Consider the following 19217-nt stretch of genomic DNA (forward strand, 5'->3'; position numbering starts at 1 on the left):
GTTTCTAGTGCAAATATCTTAGTACACTCGACATGAGACGAAACTAAGTTAAAAGTAACTTTTCAGTAAAATAAACACGCTTGTTTCAAGTAAATAATCCTTGAATAAAGATTAATAAAGTACTACCTTCACTTTTAGATTATTTCACTTATAAAATGGGGAAAATGTGTTGTTATAAGTGACATAATCTGCAACAATATTAATTTGTTATTGACTTAAAAGAAGTTCCTATATCTTGCTGAAAAGTTAGTACTGTAATATAACACAGTACTATAAAATTTGCACTAGAAACTGAACAAGAAATACTTGGTAAGATTGTGTTTTTCAGTGTACTTAGAAAACTACGAAAAAACTCAGAAAGATGTTGCATGATTGATTGCCAACAGCAAATGTTGATATATTTGTTAATTTTACAGAAATGAGGTTTACTTTATGTCTTATTTGTTATTAATAATCACATTGTTTCAAATTGATTAAAGAGGTTTAATAAATACTATTTAAAAGTTTATTTCTTTTTATCTGTTTATTTCAAACACAACAGAAATATAATGTGGATCAAAATGAGCAATATGTAACACAGTTACCGAAAATATAACTGAAGCTTCATCTGTCACCGGATACAAGCAGATGTCCACTAAGAACGATCATCCTTCAGTTTCTCCTGATGTTTGATTGTCTGCAGCTTATATTCTAGTAATGAACTTAACTTTCATTGTATCAAAGTCAAGATGCTAAGAAGGTTACCTACTGCAGGTAAGATACTGACTGCTCTTAGTGGAGCTGCCCCTTTAAGTTAACTACATTCAGAGAGAAAGAAATGGCTGCATTCATATAATGCCTTTCTATTCTTGTTGACCACTCGACGCTTTACAACACAAACCACAACAACCCCAGTGGCACACATATGAATGCATCGTTTTTTACTCAATGCACCGTGTACATTTCTGTTCCAACGCTCAGCGACCGCATAAGAAGCAATATCATGAAGGGAAAGATTGGGCCGCTTCTTTAATTTTTAAATTGAATTATAACTGCATACAATAGGATACAACAAGATTGAGTAACCTTTGGCGTTATTGGGTTCCCTTTTTTTAATCAGGATAAATAAGACATTGGAATAATTTACCAAACTTCAGGACAGCGCAAATGTTAGGTATCTCCTGCTGACCTGGAGGATATGAAAGAATTTTCTTTTATTTCACTTTTTTGGGTAAAATGTTTTGAGTAACATTTACTCAAAATCAGACTTGAGTGCCATCCTGCCCAGCTATGGTTAACAAGATGTGTATTAATTAGTGGCTGGGCAGAAAGAAAACTAATTACACCATAAAAAATGTAAAAAATTTTTGACTACCAAAATTCTGACAATTTTGTTGATTTCAATCAAATCTTGCCTGTTTAGATTGTAGTTGAGCAGATAAAAATGTTTAAAAAACACACAAGAATTTTATTTAAATTTATTATAATTATTATTATTATTATTATTGTTGTTTTTGTTGGTTATTTTGCTGAGCTGACAGAAAAAAAACAATTTGTATGCTCATTTTACATCTTCGTTGTTCTTTGCACAATCATTTGCACATTGTTTTGTAAATAGGATTTTGTAAAATCAGGCATATTTTGTAAATTTTTAAAATGATCGTGTTGATTAGAAAAATAGAAAAAATAAAAACATTATTCTACTCAATTGCAAATTTCTTTGAAACTTTTTTCAGTAACTGTACAGAATTGTTCCTTATGTTGTAACTTTGACCTCACAATACAGTGATTTTTTTTCTTCATATTTTGCCTTTGTGTGAATCAGCAAGCAATTCCTCCACTGAGAGAAAATAAATGATATCTCTATTCTAAAAAGTCAAAAGTTAGATTTGAGAATCTCTCCTCCCATAGGTTTCCTTTGGAGTCTAAATGTAGACAAAGCAAGCTGTTTAAGTTGATTAAAATAGACAACCAAAGGCTGAATTAGAATGTCTTTTTAGTCTAAATTTTGATGGAGAATGTGAGCTAAAAAAAAAAAGTCATGTTTTATTGAATCTTTTGAGCAAAATGAGGGCAACGACTGGCTGACCTGACAAGAGCAAAAAATAAAAAAAGGGAAGTCCATCCGTATCCAGTGTTTGGAGAGCAATTAAACAATGCAATGAAAAGCTCACAGTCTTCTAGGAATAACTTTTATTGTCTGGATAATGACATACATATCAAGGGTTTGTTTGAAAAATATCAAACCAAAGCAGAAATTTCATTTTTAGGAAGAAGCTTGTGCTGAAGGGAAGTGCTACATTCTAGCATAAAACCCATTCAGTCTGGTGACGAAGAATTAACTGGTTCAACTTAGTTGTTGCAGCATCGGTGCCAGGAAAGGAAGGTGGAACAATAATTTATGAAATATAACTGGATTTCATGAAAAAAAAAATCATTCAGAAAATCATGTTTTTGCAATACGTTTTGTAAATAAACTGCAACAACAATATCTGAGAACAGTATGAGGCAAACAATTAATCGACTTATTAGTAGTTTATTAGATTAAAATTAGTTCCAAACAATTTACTAATAACGTCAGCTCAGTCCTTCAGTTAGTATTTTATTTTGACCGCCGTCCAGCAGAGGGCGCCGCTGGTCATCCGTAAGCGGAGCCGTTGAAAAAGAAACAAATATGGCGGCGGAGAAACATCATATAATATAAGTTTATATTATGTCTATGGGAGAAACGGTCCGGCGGGGAGTGCAAGATGCGCGTTTACAGTTCTGTTTTGAAATATAAACAATCGACAAGCTCCTTAAGTTGTCACTTAAATATTTACTCAAGAAACTGTTAAGATATTTTTGGCTTACTTCTTTTGTTAAATTATGAAAAACTCAGTACTTTATGTTATGGAAAAACGGTTGACAGTCTTGATTCAAGAGAAAATTCGTTTTTTTAAGAAAATTGCCCTCATAGATTAAGCGTTAGCCGATCAGTAAAATTGATCAACTTTAGATTAACTCACGAACTGATAACTTATCTCCCTAGATTCTCTATAAAATCGAGATCAGTCACTCAAGTTAGTTTAATTCTTGACTTGGAGCATTCACCCTTCCCGTACATGACGATGGTAGATAATAGTTGTGTCATTGACTTCACAGTCAAACTAACAAAATCCACCTATTAGTCCATATATTTTAATTTTGTGAATAAACTGAATTAGGGATTTAGTCTGTTAATTAAGTTGCTAATTAAAGATTATTAATTAGCTTTAATTACAACCATCAAAGTTAACAAAAAAAAAACCTGAAAATATAAAAATCTGTGTCTCAGTTTTTGAACGACATTACTGAAATTAATGCCGTTCAAAAATCTTCTTTGATAAAGTAAATGTTTCCAGGGTTTGGTGGCAAAAAATGTAATCTGAAAATATTTGTTTTTGCAAAGTAACCCAGATTACTCTCCTCATCTTTTAAAAACTTAAATTTACACAAAATATTTGGAGATTGCTTGTTGGATCATTGATCTGCAGTGCCCATGTTAAGAAAAAAAAAAGAACCAAAGCTTTATTCTGTTGAATGTTTTTAATAAGTTTTGACCAACAATTGAGCTCCAAAACAGAAAAATAAAATCTATAAGTCTTTAGCTACACATGTAATACTCCTCGGTAGGATAGGTTCACTTTTCTTCGCTTAATTATGGGATTTATTAGCAAAAAGAAAAATACAGCCACACCTTCCTCTCAACATATACATACAGTTTTCCAGGGTCTCTGTCCTGCTGGCCACAGTAACATCCAAGTTACTTAGAGTAAAGAGTAAAACTTACTGAAACAAGAAGACAAATACATGATTTATTTACTGTACTGACTGTGGAGATGTGGCATCAGTGACAATGATAAACCATTTCAACATCAAACACTGCAAAAACACAAAATCCTACCTAGTACTTTCGTCTAGTTTCTAATGTGTGAAATAAGAAAACTAAATTACAAGTAACTTTTCAGCATATAGGAGCTTGTTTTAAGTCAATATTTCATTAATATTGTTAAAAAGTACTATTCCACTTATTACATGGAAAGAATAAATTAAATAACCTGTCAGAGGAAATAGTACTTTTTTAAAATCAATATTAAAGAATTATTAACCTAAAACAAACTCCTATAACTTGCTGAAAATTTACTTTTAAGTTTGTTCTGTCTTATTTCAAGTGTTTTAAGAAACTAAACCAAAACTTTTCAGTAAAAGTTTTTGTTTTTGTAGTGCGGCAATTGTTTAAAGCAGAAAGGGGGACACAAACTAAACCCTCTTTCACAAAGCTTTGTTTTTATTTCCTGTGGTTCCAGACGGGATTAAAAATACAAAAATGGAAACAACGTAGAAGCACAAAACAAGTCATAATGATCAATTTAAAAGACAGAAAGTGTACTTGCAGACAGGTCACAAACTAAAACTAAAGAAAACAGGTGTGATGGTGTCTGCCACACAGACACGCTGTCCTCAGAGCTGCGCTTCCTGCCATCATCCACGATGGATGTCAAATAGGGAAACTGTTTCTGGAAGTTGCAAAGGTCCCTTCCGGTTTGCTATTCGCATGATGAGTCCAACTCTCCCGTTTTTTTCCCGTTCAGGAGTCGCGCTCCAGCTGCTCCAGCTCTTCCCGTAAGGTCTCGGCCCGGCCCAGCTTTTCCAGCTGATCCTTCGTCGGCTGCTTTATTTCCCCCGAGTCCACCTTCTGCTGCAGCTCCTCCACCTGCCGCAGCTTCTTTTTTAGGTTCTTGATCTTCTTGGCCTTTTCGGCTCCTGCTGCTGCAGCTGCTGAAGACTCATCTGGTGCCGAAACTGACGTGGTTCCCTGGGTCTTGGCGGCAGATTCGCCTCTCTCTGAGATGGACACGTTCTCCACGGCGCTGCTCACCGCATCCACCTCCGCCTCACCGTCCTGATCCTGGAGCTGCTGCTGTTTTCGTTTTTCCTTGCGTTTCATGTTGCGTTTCGCCGACTTTGACAGACCGGCCGTCTCGCTGTCCGCACAGCCGGGTATCTTTTGCTGCTGCTGTTTTGGCGGAGCTGCTTCTGATGGGCTCATGCCAGGAGGCAGGTCGGGTTTGCTCTTGAAAAACTTGACGTATTTGTTTTCATACCTGAGAAAATAAAAAACTATTTATGTGTTTTGATCATCTCTCAGTATGAAGAACTAAGTTGATCCAAGCTAGGGTTGAAATGACTAATCGGACTGATCATGATGAATTGATTATAAGCCTGGCGGGCCACCAGGCTTTACTTGCATCCCCACCAGGCTAAGTGTTGTTTGTTTATTTTAGATTTTTTTTAAATGTTTGTCTGTTTTAATTTTTTCCAATAACATTGGTATTTTCAAATTTCTTGTCAACATCAAACATTTTTAACTCAAAAACTCTAGTGCACCTACCACAGGGTTTAGCAAGTTTTCTGGGGGAAACTCTGTAAAGTCAATTAATTTAGTCATCGATAAATCACTAACTTAAGTATACAGACTTAAAAAAAGGCAATTTTCTGAAATAAACAGCCAAAACTGTTAAAAAAAATTACACACTTTGCATTTAAGATGAAAATAACCTGTATGTAAATATGTTTTATCCAGAACTCCTCAACTAGCATAGCTTTAGCTTCATGTGGTTCAAATGATGTAAGCACCTTTTGCTGTTCAATTACTAATAGGTTAATCCAATAAATAATGACCAGATTAATCACACATTGTATTCATATCAAGTCAAGCAGAAAGAGCTGAGATTTTCACGTTTATGTTAGAAGTTAGCTTTAGCTGCAGATTCATCCTTTGCTACAAATGACCAAGAGTAAACTAAAGGGAAGCTGTTATTGAATTTTAGGCAATAAAATGTTAATTTTATTGAATACATTTTTATTTGCCTCTTTTAATGCATTTCTAATATTGTACTTAAAAAAGGCTAAAGTGGTTAAATGAAAAATCTGTAGAATGTGCCATTTCTTTTATCTTTTAGTTGCAGCCCTGATCTAAACTATTTAGAAAATCATTAACAAGATCAGATCAGTCATCAGATATGATGTCTAGTAACTGTATAAAAATATCTTCTCTAAAAGGTTGGATACGAGAGGCGGTTTGTAAATAGGGCTAAAGAAAGGGAAAACATGGAATCGTGAAAAGATAAAACAGTCAATTCCTTTCATGAGGCCAAACTTACACAAAACTTCAAGGAAAAGCTTGTTGTTTATAGCAGGTCTCTGAGCCGCATCCTGCCTCATTCCTCATTCCTCATTCATAACAAACTGAGTAATTCTGGAGCTGAGACGCTGTCTGGCATCGACTCGTGTAAGAAAGCCAGCTTATAATTACTGTGTGCGTGTAAAGCAGAGAGAGGGAGGACTTGCACTTACACGGGAACCTCCTCCTGGGGGACATAACCATCCTTCACCCGTCTCGGCTTCCTCCATGTCCCATCAGGTCGCTGAGTTGCAGCTATGTATTTCCCTGAGGAAAAAAAAGGATTTAAAGGAGGCTTTGGTTGGCCCTCTAGTGGTGCTCTAAAAGTATTATCTCATTATTTTTATTAGTTTGTTCAGATCAAACTCTACTTAATATCCCAAGTAAATGTAAAATAAAATACATACTTAGAACATTTTCTCTTGTTTGAAAGCTTTTGAACCCTTTCCATCATTTTATCCAAAATAAAAAAAACCATTTGATCTTTTATTAATTTATCCTATGAATCAATATTGTATTTATTAAGGGAAAAAGCCTATCGAAACCACTTATGAAATCAAGTGAGTAAAGACACTTTTTGGAAAGATCTGTTCTGATTCCTTCCAGATTAGGGCTTAAACCGGATTAATCGTTATAAATCAATTATTGAAATAATCCTCTACTAATTTAAAAATCAAGTTATCGTTGAATAGAGTATACAGTCTTTAAAAATTTACATTTGGAGAAAAAACAACATTCTCAGAGCAGCAATTAAGCCAAAACTGTTTCCATAAACCACTTGCAGTTCACACTCTGACCACTAGGTGGAATCAAAGTAATTCTAATAGTATTAGAGCCACACTATTAACCAACAAGCTATTCATACACCCACTTGGCTGTATTCATAATGAAACAGGTATAAATTTAACTAGGTTCATTAGTCAATAAGGGGTTAATGGAATTGAACATAAATAAAATCTAATAAAGTCAGAAAATATCGTTTCAATTGACATATCATCCATTACGATAGCTGAGGGTAGTACACCGGATGCTAACTTATGCTAGCAGGCTGCAAAATAGGCTTCCATGTACGTTATAAACTCATTATTACATAAAGTTTCACTGTGAGTGGGTATATGTGTTCCTGGTAAGAGGAGGTTTACTATTCACTGTAATGTTTACATGTGTAAATTACACAGAGCGATAGCAACAAGCTAACTAGCTCTGGAGGTAGCGTGTTAGCTAGCAGGCTAAGCTAACATTGAAACCTAATATGCGAGTTAAATGCATTGATTGAAATCGAAACCTCTAAGCACTGCAGATAGAAAACACAAAATCAGGAGAGACTGTGGGTATGCTCAATGAAACTAACTTAAGTTGGACAAATGTCTACCACATGCAACAGTCTTACCAGATTCATCTGTCACATAGGGGGTTGCCATTTTGATGTAATACGCTTCTCCGCTTTCCTCAGTGGGCCTTTCAGAACCTTTTATTTTATCCCCCAGAACTTCCCTTCACTCGGCTCGATCCCGCGCTGCAGCAGCTCGACTACCGCTGTTTTAACATTTGCCTAACAGTTGTTATTTCAGTCGATGTGAGAGCGGTCATGGCAACTACAGCAGACATGTACTAAAAGCTCAGGCGGGCGGTGCAAGGTCACGAACCAAGCGAACCCTATTCTTCGGCTTCGGAAATGACGACGTGGACGGTACGGTTGCCAGATTTGGATTCTCAAATCCGTTGTTAAAGAAAAAAACTGAAAAAAATATGACAACTTATGAGAGAACTTGTAATTATTAAAGTAAATTATTTACATATTGGTATAATTATTGGGCTTTTGTGTTGTTGCAAAATTTAGCAACCAAAAATGTTATCAATGAACGTTTTCATAGTAACAAGTACTATGAAAATCATTCTTTCTTGCTTTCAAATCATTGTGTTTTTTTATTTTCACTTTATTTTAATATAATTTATTAATCACTATCATTTTTTCTCTTTGCAAAATAAATGTGGCTGCATTTCAAATTTGAATGTTGCAGCAAGTTATGTCCTTCTTTTTGTAGACTTTGGTTCTCTGATTTGTGTGTTTAGACAAAACATGCTGTTCCCTCCAGTTTTCTCCAGTTTTGGATGCAGTACAGCTGAAAGGATTATTGCTCCTACTTTTCTACTTTCGGATTGCTGTTATGATACGTAACCGTGGTAACAGCATATTGTTTTTACTGACTGGGAGCAGCTAATTAGCATATTAAAAGCTCAAATAATACCTGAACTGCAACACCAAATTCCAGAGCAGTTGAAAAGGAAGCTTCATTGATGCAGAGCAGGACCAAAGAACAGAGGAAGAAGGAAACTAAAACAACTTCTTTACACAGAGATCTAGGACATGTTATTGTAAAATATCTCTGCAGACCAGAACTTGAGCTGCTGGTTTGTAATGACCGTCATGAAACTGTCATACAGCAGTATTCAGTCAGAGGCCTCTTCATCTTCATTGCAAGACTGACTGTCAAAAGTCTTCAAATACAAAAAGTATTTGAAGACTTTTAAAGGATTTGTTGAAACATTTAATTCCCCCATTGGGATCATTTGGATTTTATATAATTGGATCAATTTTATTTTATATTTCCATACATGAATTGGACCTGCTTGCTTTGTAAATGTGCAATTTTAAAATTACATTTTTAAAAATGTTTCTTTGAAAGGCGCAATATAGACAAACTTAATTACTTAGAGTTGACTTGTTATATTTACTCAGTTCAAATACTTGAGTAATATTTTGGGGGAAAATGTACTTTTAGGAGTATTTTTAATAGAGTAATTTTATTACGAAATATAGGTACTCTTACTTGAGTAAAATTTCCAGATTTTCATCCACTGTAAATAATGTCACTGAATGTAGGACAAACAGAAACAGACACACACCTGCAGTTTTTGTCCGTTTCATAAGCTTTATATTGAAAGAAATTGATTAGGGATAACGTTTATTTTTACCTGATTTTTCTATTTATATTTATTCTTTTCATTTTGGTCTTTAAAATATCAAAATTTCCACATAGCTTGATATTTTAAGTCCAATGTAATTTTTAAACATAAATGATTGATGTTTTGACCATTTACTCAGTACTTTTACCAAATACTTTTTTTTACTCTTACTCGAGTAATTTCTTGGACGGCTATTTTTTACTTTTATTTGAGTAAAAATATGTCCAGGTAGTGCTACTTTTACATACAATCTTTGAATACAATACACACGTCCGCCACTCCTCAGAGTATTAAAAGGGGGTTGTCTGCCTCCAACCTGGCAACCGCGAAGCCTAGCTGGAGGAAAATATTGGCAACAGCAGCAGACTGCTTGGCTTTATAGACGGCTGGCTGCTGTGGAAACTGCAGTAAGCTCTTTCCAGAAGCTACCATCCACTTCGCTGCCAACACCAGGTAGGTGTTTGGTATCTTTGAGCTCTTAACATAGTTTGCTTTTTTTTACTTAAGTAAAGCAGACAAATACTTAGCTTAGCAGCTGCGTCTCTCTCTCTGTCTTTTTTTTGTAATGGCAGAATTGATTATCTCACTGTTAGCCTTTCAGCACAGACTGCTAGCTAATGTTAGCTAATGCTCTGTTTAAAGGTGAAAGAAATGATTTCTATCGAGTGCTGCGAGTTGCAGTCAGTGGTTTTTTGTCCTGGAAAGCTTACAATGGGATAAATTACCAGTTGGTGATATTGAGTTTCACCGAGCTAGTCATAAAACGTTAGGTAATATTTGCAGGCTAACGGTAACCTACGGACTTTAGTGATGAGGGAGCTCTGGAATAAAGGCTCCCTGTAGTGGTCCAAGTTAAATCCGGTCCAATTCAGGTAAAAATAAAACAAAAACTTCAGTGTTGGGGAGAATTATAGAGGCTGTGGGGTGTATAGTGGGTGAAAAGTGGGTGATTTCACACCTCCCAGCAGAGAGGGCTGTGTGGTTAGGAGATGGTCAGTCTTTGTCGCGAAGCTGCTTCCACAAAAGATGATTTCTGTGTTAGAAAAGCGACATCGTCTGGGTTCGTTTCACGGCAGACAAGCTAGAAAAACATACGGACGTGAATACGGAGGAAGGATTTCAATAAAAACATTGCATTGAATGTTTGGAGCTGCAGAATGAGATGAATTGTTCTCTACAGGCTTTACACTTCCTCTTTTTTATTGACTTGATTGATTATCTACCTGGACTGGACCCATCAGATAAATTAATTTGAATAGTTAATGACTCTCCGCAATGTAGGGTAGTTCTGGTTCATGTTGTGTAATCTCTGACTTGACTGAAGAAGTGATTTCCTTTTATGTTTTTGAGATGCACTGATCAAGCGTTGCAATCTCGTTTTGATTTTTCTAAGATCTGAACAGCTGATTCTAATATTAACCAGATTTTTCTTTCTAAAAACTGTAACAGATTAAAAGGAAAACGTGTAGTAGTTCGGAATATTATAGAAAATGTAGGAAATTTAAATAACTATTCCCATTTACACACCAAAATGCAAACCTTTAACAGTTATCTGGTCAGTAATTAAAACGTGCATTCTGTTTTTAGGTGTTTATAGATTTAATGCAACTTATAAAAATCATTTCATTTTCCCAAATCATATTAAGGGAAAAATATTCCAGTTCTTACTTACAGCTTTTCTCGTAGTTTTTTTAATGCTTTTTGAGTTTATTCAATCTAAATATTAATATTTTTTAAAATGTATATTTTTCAACAATTTTGAAAGCTTATGAGTGTCCATTTAAGCTGGACACTCATAACCAGAATTTAAAAGATTTAAATATGTAACATGCTTAATTATTGTTAAAAAAAAATTGGGACTTGAGTAAAATATTGTTTTGGTATTTTTTCATTACTCATCGTAGAAGCGTAGTAGTGCTCTTCCATATTTTATATAGAAGTCCACTGAAACCGGGATTTTCTATTGCCAAAGTCCTAGAAAATTACAAATTAGAGTTGCCAATAAAGATAAAGTTCCTCCTATCATAAAGGTGAGAGGTGCTTGTTTAAAATGAGGGCTAAAAAAGTCAGCCAATATAGGTTTATTTTATTTTATTTTTTAAAATAAAAATGGGAAAAAAATATATAGCAACCAATATATGATCTTAAATGTAAATTATTTTTATTTTTCTATGTGAGAATTTCATATGAATTTGCAATGTTTATATATATATATATATATGTGTGTGTGTATATGTTTTTATTTTATAATATCAGGGATTTAAGGATTTATGCATCATTATGTTGGTTCAAACTCGCATTTTCATAATCTATAGGAGAAACATAATTAGCGTTTTATCGTTGAATAAATTGGCCAACAAACTCTGAAGTCTGATTTATGTGAGGGTGTAGTTAAGTTTCATTTGTGTAGTTTTACAGTTTCCTCCAGGCAGACGATCCCTGCCAGTTACTCATAAAAAAAATATTTAAAAACGTCAACATTGTATCCAGAACCGGGTCAAACTGCAACAGATTATGTTGCTGCAACATTTAATAAACAACGTCTTCATGCAAACAATCTCATTGGTTTTTAAACAGTTTTTATTTCCTCTTCAAATCTGCATGTCACTCACTCTTAAAGCCTTTTGTTTAATTTGTTTTTGTTTAATCCGAATGTTTTCTTTCTTCTTCTTTTTTTTTTTTTTAAACACGAGTGCACCTGGTTTGCTTGAATATTCAAACACCATCCCTCTTGATAAACAGGATGCATCCTAGTGCTGGCATGAGCGGCGGCTGCTGTGTCATTTGTTGTTTGTGCTTACGTGGGTCTGACGTCTGAAGGTGCGGTGGAACCGGGACCGTGACATGCCAGCTCCTCGTGAAGAAGGTGTTGGTTTGCTCCGCTCCTTCAAAAGTTTCCCTTTCAAGAGAAAAAGAAACTTAAAGAGGGGAAACGGCTGGCCTGCAAACTGGTTCCAGATTTCCAGATGTCTGGTTTAGAGCATCAGAAAGGCCAAGATGGACATCAAGTTAAAAAGTGGAAAATAATCTTCTTCCTTTTCTGTTTTTTTTTTTTTTTTTTTTTATCCCATCAAAATTAAGTAACACTTTGAGTTTCTGGTCTCTCCTAATCTAACCAGCTGTTTCACATACAGTGAAACAGAGTTGTAAAACGGTCCAAAGGTCAAAAAGCTTTCTTTTTTTTTTTTAAGATAGCAGTCCTCTTGATTAGACATTCCTGAACTCCTGGAGCTGGTTTATTAAATTTTCTGATCATCTGTTAATTTCCCAGATGTGTTAAACGGATCAAACGTCTGGGACTTTAAAGGTGAGGGTTCTGACCCGACGGGTCGTCTTTGTTATCATGAATCCTGCAGTGAACGGGGGGAAAAAATCCTTCAGAGATTTGATTCTACTGACTCTTCTCTGGAAATGAAATGCAGCGGTTCTGCCAAGGACGTTATTAAGGACAGACTTTCTCAAGACAGACAATAATTCATTGAAATCTGGTTTTCATTTATGCGTCATTGCCAGAGGAAATGGATTTCTATTTATTTTTTTATTTTGCATTTAGTTTGCAGATCCTACAGAAGTGGTTATTTCTGCTGCATTTATATTTATGTATTTATCAGATTAACTGTCTTTTCTTGAATTTTTTTCCTTTCCAACAGGTTGGATCAAGTCGACTGCTGGAAGGGAAAATCTGTCTTTGCCCAAGTGGAGACGTTCTGGATGTGAACCTTGTTCTTCCACTTTGCCTGCCAGTTGGAAACCTTATTTGGGATCTCCTTATATCAAGAGCTACCCTCAGTCTGAACACTAGGATAAATATTATACAAAAAGGGTTAAATCTCGGTTTTACTCTGATTCTTCTGCATGACGATGATGGCGAAGAAAAACAGTCTGAAGGGTACGTACCGGCGTTTGTCTTGTAAATGTCTTTCTGGTGAAACTAACTTTCGAGCTCAGCAGTTCGGTTGTGTTTGTGAATTTCCTTAGGGTCAAATGATGCAGCCGCTCTCCTTTCAGAGAATCTGAGCTTTGAGTGTTTACACCGACATCGACGTGTTTTCATCGCACGAGAAAGACGGCTTGACTGCAACTCAGCAGTTTCCATCTTTTAATGGTCGTAGATTAGCTTTGGACTTTGCTCGTCGGTCTTAATTTTCTGCTCACATCTTCATAGGTTTTCTTTTCTTCGACTCACTGTTTTGTGGGTTTTATAAACTGATTCTGCAGACCTCGCGGTTGGTCTTCTCCAGCTCCATTTATGTATTTCTTTGAGTCATTTGAATCGGAGTCTGATTCCAAACCATTCACGCACAAAAGCGCTGAAGTGCTTGCTGCTTGTGCTGCTAGCTCAAGTGTTTGTGCTTAAATGCCTCAACAAAAAGTCCTTCCACCTCCGCGGTTCAAAGAGGTTTGCATCCTTATTTTACGGAAATTGTATGCACGTATGTGTGCACGTAAAAAGAAACCTATTTTCCAAATAATCCACAGCTGTGATGTGATTAGGATTCATGTGTAGCATATTTTTTCAGGAGATCTCTGCAGAGATATCTGGGGCTTCTTTTGTTTTGCAAATTATGTTCTTCGGTGGTTTGCAAATGTGGGTCAAGGCCTGGACTGATTGCCTTGTTTTTCTTTTCTTCTTTATAGATACATCTGGTGTGGTGTTTGATACTCGCTCAAAAATGGTCATGTCCCAGGGAGGAATGACGGAGAGGATGAAGGACAAGGTAAGATGCAGATCTCAATAAGTTAATTTGGTAAATCGATTCAATATGTGAAACCATAAGCGTTTACTTCTGGCCTTAAAACTGGGGCTTACAGCTGATTTATGAGACAATTTAAATGATGATCATTTTATTTATGTCTGAACACTCAGACACTTCACAGGAATCAAGAAAATTACAAACACCGAGTACCCAAGAAAACGCGTCAATACAAAAAGCATAAAAAAAAGAAAAGGAAAAAACAGTATTGCATAATTTTGACCAAAAGGGTTTTTAAATACAGAAAGTATGTTCTCCACAATTATAGAAGTCTGTGTACTAGAAGAGTAAACTATGGGAGGTTTTATAAAATAATTGTGGTGTATCGTAATATTAGAAAGTTGAGTGGAAGGAAAAAGAATGGTCGCCTCATGCTGCCTTGAGAAGTTAAGATTACGAAGCGAAGTCCATCCAACGTCATTTTCTGGTAAATAAGTCAACATAGCAAAATGCAATAAATCAATCAGAATAAACAGAAACTAAAGTGTTGTACTCTATAAAAATATTATTAATTTATTTATAAATGTGCTTAACTGATCAGCAAAATCGCCTGAACTCAACATTTTATTGAATCTGTAAAGTTCTGTTTAAAGCTGCATGACGCATTTTATCAAAATCTGTCATTGGAATCGCAGAATGGGAACTGGATTTTTGTTTTTCAGCTGTTACTCATAATAATTAAACTTGGAAGCTTTTTCTTTAAAATATCTCTGTGTGAAACGAGTTTTTTAAATAAGTTTCACTTCTTAAATTAAGTTACTCTTATAAATTTACTTCTAATGTGTCGAGATGCACCTGTATTTGTGGTTAAACAGACTTGAAAGTTCTCAGATCTGCACATGTCGAGTCATGTTTGCATTTAGTTTCGCTCCGTACTTTTTTCCAAGCAGCAGAGCTGCTACAGTTAGTCAGCTATAAATGTTGCCAAAAAAAAGCAGTATGTTCTTTTTAAATAAGAGCTGCCGCACCCCTCATCTGGGAATGTTTCTGAGTTATTCAACATCCAGATATCCTGGATATTCAGCTTGAGATATGAAAGTTTGCAGTTAATGGATTCAGTGGTGTTGGGCTTCTTTCATGGAAAGGAAGAAAACCTTTAGTTTGCTCTGCTAGTAAGTGTCTCTATTTCCTCAATGTGAAGCGTTTCAGGAAGTTGGACAAATATAGTCGATGCAAATGACGACAAAAGCGTCCAATATTTAAAATTTGTCCTTCGCTGCAAGCATGCAGTGCAAGTTGCTAACTGGGCGAACTGCGAGTGGATGAAATATTTATTCATTTTGCTGTAAAATCTGAGCAGCGGGACTGAAGGTGTGTTTTTTTTCTTCACAGATCAGTGCGGTGAGGGCAGTTGTCCCCAACAAAAGCAACAATGAGATTGTGCTGGTGCTGCAGCACTTTGAGAACTGCGTCGACAAGGCGGTGCAGGCGTTCCTGGAAGGTATGAGGATGTTGCTGCTGATCTCAGAGTTCACCCGAGTAAAGGATCATCACATAAGTGCCTTTACTTTGTTTTCACACATCAAGCAAACCCGCCTGCATGTTTTCTCCTTCCTTTTTTTTTCTTTTCTGTTGCCAGCTTGTGCTGACATGTTGCCCTAATGCCTGTGAGCTGAAGCAGCCCATTTCTCTGCTTTCATCAGGCGTATCATGCTTTGAATTCAGCTGTTGAGCGTCATTTGCATGCCTTCAGTTTCGCAGGGTTAAATTTAGAAACAGGGTTGTCCTGAACGTCACACTGCTTTGTTCCTCACTGGCATCCAATAAAATTCTCAGGACGTTTTGTATTTTCAGGCGGCATTACAAGACTTTGATGCTCTGACGTGCAACTGAATGAACTAGTTGTGACCTTGATGTTCTGCTTTTTTTTGTTCTCTCCGTAGGGAGTGCAGCCGAAATCCTGAAAGAGTGGAATGTGACCAGCAAAAAGAAGGTGAGAGTAATAAAGCATGCAATTAAAATTCCTCTGAGTCAGCATGTTCATCTACCTCACAGATGCTGGTTTACATTTCCAGAGTTACATTCCTACTTACTTGTAAAATGCACTTAACTGCAGATATCCATGTCTCTACTTTATGCTGTGATTTGATCACAAGCTTCATATGAATTCTTTGAAAGTGTCTGATATTCAAACTGCAGAGTTTTGATAAAATGCAACCTACAGGGAGTTCCCGCTTGAATTTTAAGGCCTTCATCTGTCTTAAATTCATGTTTTAAGTAAGTTGGTTTTATTTTGTTTTGACAGAACTATTTACTCTTCTTTGTATTTTTCTTTTTGTCTTACGGGATTTTTCTGTCTGGCAAAAGTTTAAGTTGCATTCAAACATCTTTATTGCATTTTTGAGACAGTAAATAACTGCTAATGTACCCTATTTAGCTTTTTTTGTGTCCATCATGGGTAAGTGGAAATTTATTGCCAGTTCGTACATTTCTGTGGAAATGTAAATCTTAATTTTCAGCCATAATGATGTTTAAAAGTCTTAAATTTGAGGTGGTAAAACCTGCAGAAACCCTGAATCTAACGTTTGATTAAAAGCCTAAGTTTGAAAACCAGATATTTTCATACACCTAATAAAAAACACATGCTTTTTCTCATTAGTTGCGTTTCTGTTGGCCATATTACTACACAAATTGGAATTATGAAAATAAATTTGCTTAGTGGAAACACGGCAATTTCAAAAACTCACTTTTTTGATAAGTCGTTGCGTTAAGATGATTTGGTTTTTTATAGAAATCTGTGTATTTCACAAACCTGCAGTGGAAACACTTTTTAGCACTAGAGTCATGTGATCAACAACTGGACGTTACTACTGGTGGAAATGACAAAGAAGACGACAGGAAGTGCATGATGGTGACGCGATAAACTTATTCACGTGCAATTATTTTTAAATTGTGCTTCTCATTTAATAATAACACAGCAATTGTGAAAATGTTTTAACGACATTAGCAGAATATTGACAAAGTTTTCTCACGTTTGTAATGGAAAAGTTTTAAAATTTACCTTGAAAAGTTCTTGAATGTTGCTGTAGGTAAAAACTCCAAAAACCCAACATTTAGAGTTGGATTGAACGTGAATATTTTCGTTTACAGCCCAAGAAGAAAAAGAAGCCCAAGCCTCAGCCTGAGGTTTCCACAGAGACGCCTCAGCCGGAGGCGGCGTCGCCCGACGAGAGCAAGGACGACGAGATGAACGGCTTCCACGCCAACGGGTCGGTGATGGACGGAGAGTCTCTGGATTCGCTGAGCGAGCAGCTGGACTCTGCCTCCCTGGATGCAGCCGAGCTGGACTCTGAACCCGCTACCCCCGAAACGCCGGGTAAGAACGAACGGCGTGTCGTTTTCCTCTGAGATCTGATGGAAAAAGAAAATCAAAGGATTGGCTGATGTGAAGGGAAAATCTGAACTTTATTGAACTAAAACCACTTGAAGCTGCTGATCTTTCAGCTAAAAACCATGACTAGAGCTGGGTGATGAGGTGATTTATTTATTTTATATACAGTACAGGCCAAAAGTTTGGACACACCTTTTCATTCAAAGAGTTTTCTTCATTTTCATGACTGACATTGTATATTCACACTGAAGGTATCAAAACTATGAACACATGCGGAATTATATACTTAAGAAAAATGTGTGAAACAACTGAAAATACGCCTTATATTCTAGGTCCTTCAAAGTAGCCACCTTTTGCTTTGATTACTGCTTCGCACACACTCTGCATTCTCTTGATGAGCTTCAGTCACCTGAAATGGACTTCCAACAGTCTTGAAGGAGTTCCCAGAGATGCCTAGCACTTGTTGGCCCTTTTGCCTTCACTCTGCGGTGCAGCTCACCCCAAACCATCTCGATTGGGTTCAGGTCCGGTGACTGTGGAGGCCAGGTCATCTGGCGCAGCACCCCATCACTCTCCTTCTTGGTCAAATAGCCCTTACACAGCCTGGAGGCGTGTTTGGGGTCATTGTCCTGTTGAAAAATAAATGATGGTCCAACTAAACGCGAACTGGATGGAATAGTATGCCGCTGCAAGATGCTGTGGTAGCCATGCTGGCCCAGTATGCCTTCAAATTTGAATAAATCCCCAACAGTGTCACCAGCAAAGCACCCCCACACCATCACACCTCGTCCTTCATGCTTCACGGTGGGAACCAGGCATGTAGAGTCCATCTGTTCACCTTTTCTGTGCTGCACAAAGACACGGTGGTTGGAACCAAAGATCTCAAATTTGGACCCATCAGACCAAAGCACAGATGTCCACTGGTCTAATGTCCATTCCTTGTGTTCTTTAGCCCAAACAAGTCTCTTCTGCTTGTTGCCTGTCCTTAGCAGTGGTTTCCTAGCAGCTATTCTACCACGAAGGCCTGATTCACAGAGTCTCCTCCTAACAGTTGTTGCAGAGATGTGTCTGCTGCTAGAACTCTGTGTGGCATTGACCTGGTCTCTAATCTGAGCTGCTGTTGACCTGCGATTTCTGAGGCTGGTGACTCGGATGAACTTATCCTCCGCAGCAGAGGTGATTCCTGGTCTTCCTTTCCTGGGGCGGTGCTCATGTCAGCCAGTTTCTTTGTAGCGTTTGATGGTTTTTGCGACTGCACTTGGGGACACTTTCAAAGTTTTCCCAATTTTTCGGACTGATTGACCTTCATTTCTTAAAGTAATGATGGCCACTTGTTTTTCTTTACTTGGCTGCTTTTGTCTTGCCATAATTCAAATTCTAACACTCTATTCAGTAGGACTATCAGCTGTCTGTCCACCTGATTTCTGCACAACACAACTGATGGTCCCAACAACATTTATAAGGCAAGAAATCCCACTTATTAACCTGACGGGGCACACCTGTGAAGTGAAAACCATTTCAGGTGACAACCTCTTGAAACTCATCAAGAGAATGCAGGGTGTGCAAAGCAGTAATCACAGCAAAAGGTTGCTACTTTGAAGAAACGAGAATCTAAGGCGTATTTTCAGTTGTTTTACACTTTTTTGTTTAGCACATATTTCCACATGTGTTAATTCATAGTTTCGATGCCTTCAGTGTGAATCTACAATGTCAATAGTCATGAAGATGAAGGAAACTCATTGAATGTGTCCAGACTTTTGGTCTGTACTGTATTTATTACATTTTCTGTTTTTTGAAGATTTAATATTTGGAAACTGGGATTTTGTCCCCCTCAGTAATCCACTCCCTGTTTCCATAGTTCAGAGAACCACAATGTCTTTTTGTTTTACAGCTTCTATTCATTTCAACTGGCAGAAGGAATGACTGTAATAAAAACCCTTTTTATTTAACACATTCTCTGTCATTTTTGTTTTCTTTTCTT

General features: G+C 36.6%; 2 protein-coding genes across 2 annotated transcripts in view; one reads left to right on the forward strand and one right to left on the reverse strand.

The window, feature by feature from the left end:
• Nucleotides 1-4267: 4267 nt before the first annotated feature.
• pym1 (PYM homolog 1, exon junction complex associated factor) lies at nt 4268-7855 on the reverse strand. The gene is made up of 3 exons (XM_015051516.1): nt 7575-7855; nt 6358-6451; nt 4268-5105 (listed from the first exon to the last, which is right to left on the reverse strand). The coding sequence occupies exons 1-3, from the start codon at nt 7603-7605 to the stop codon at nt 4589-4591; spliced, it is 642 nt and encodes a 213-aa protein (XP_014907002.1). The 5' UTR covers nt 7606-7855; the 3' UTR covers nt 4268-4588.
• A 1618-nt stretch (nt 7856-9473) lies between these two features.
• Nucleotides 9474-19217, forward strand: part of spats2 (spermatogenesis associated serine rich 2) — a 26765-nt gene continuing 17021 nt past the window's right edge. Inside the window, exons 1-6 of the mRNA XM_015051504.1 lie at nt 9474-9604; nt 12802-13040; nt 13790-13869; nt 15238-15346; nt 15789-15838; nt 16996-17221. Of these exons, the coding sequence (XP_014906990.1) occupies nt 13007-13040; nt 13790-13869; nt 15238-15346; nt 15789-15838; nt 16996-17221 (499 nt within the window). The 5' untranslated portion in view covers nt 9474-9604; nt 12802-13006. The remainder of the gene's footprint in view (nt 9605-12801; nt 13041-13789; nt 13870-15237; nt 15347-15788; nt 15839-16995; nt 17222-19217) is intronic.

This window comes from Poecilia latipinna, unplaced genomic scaffold (assembly GCF_001443285.1).
Source record: "Poecilia latipinna isolate Pla-1442-1.1 unplaced genomic scaffold, P_latipinna-1.0 Scaffold1049, whole genome shotgun sequence".
NCBI classification, from domain to species: Eukaryota; Metazoa; Chordata; class Actinopteri; order Cyprinodontiformes; family Poeciliidae; genus Poecilia; species Poecilia latipinna.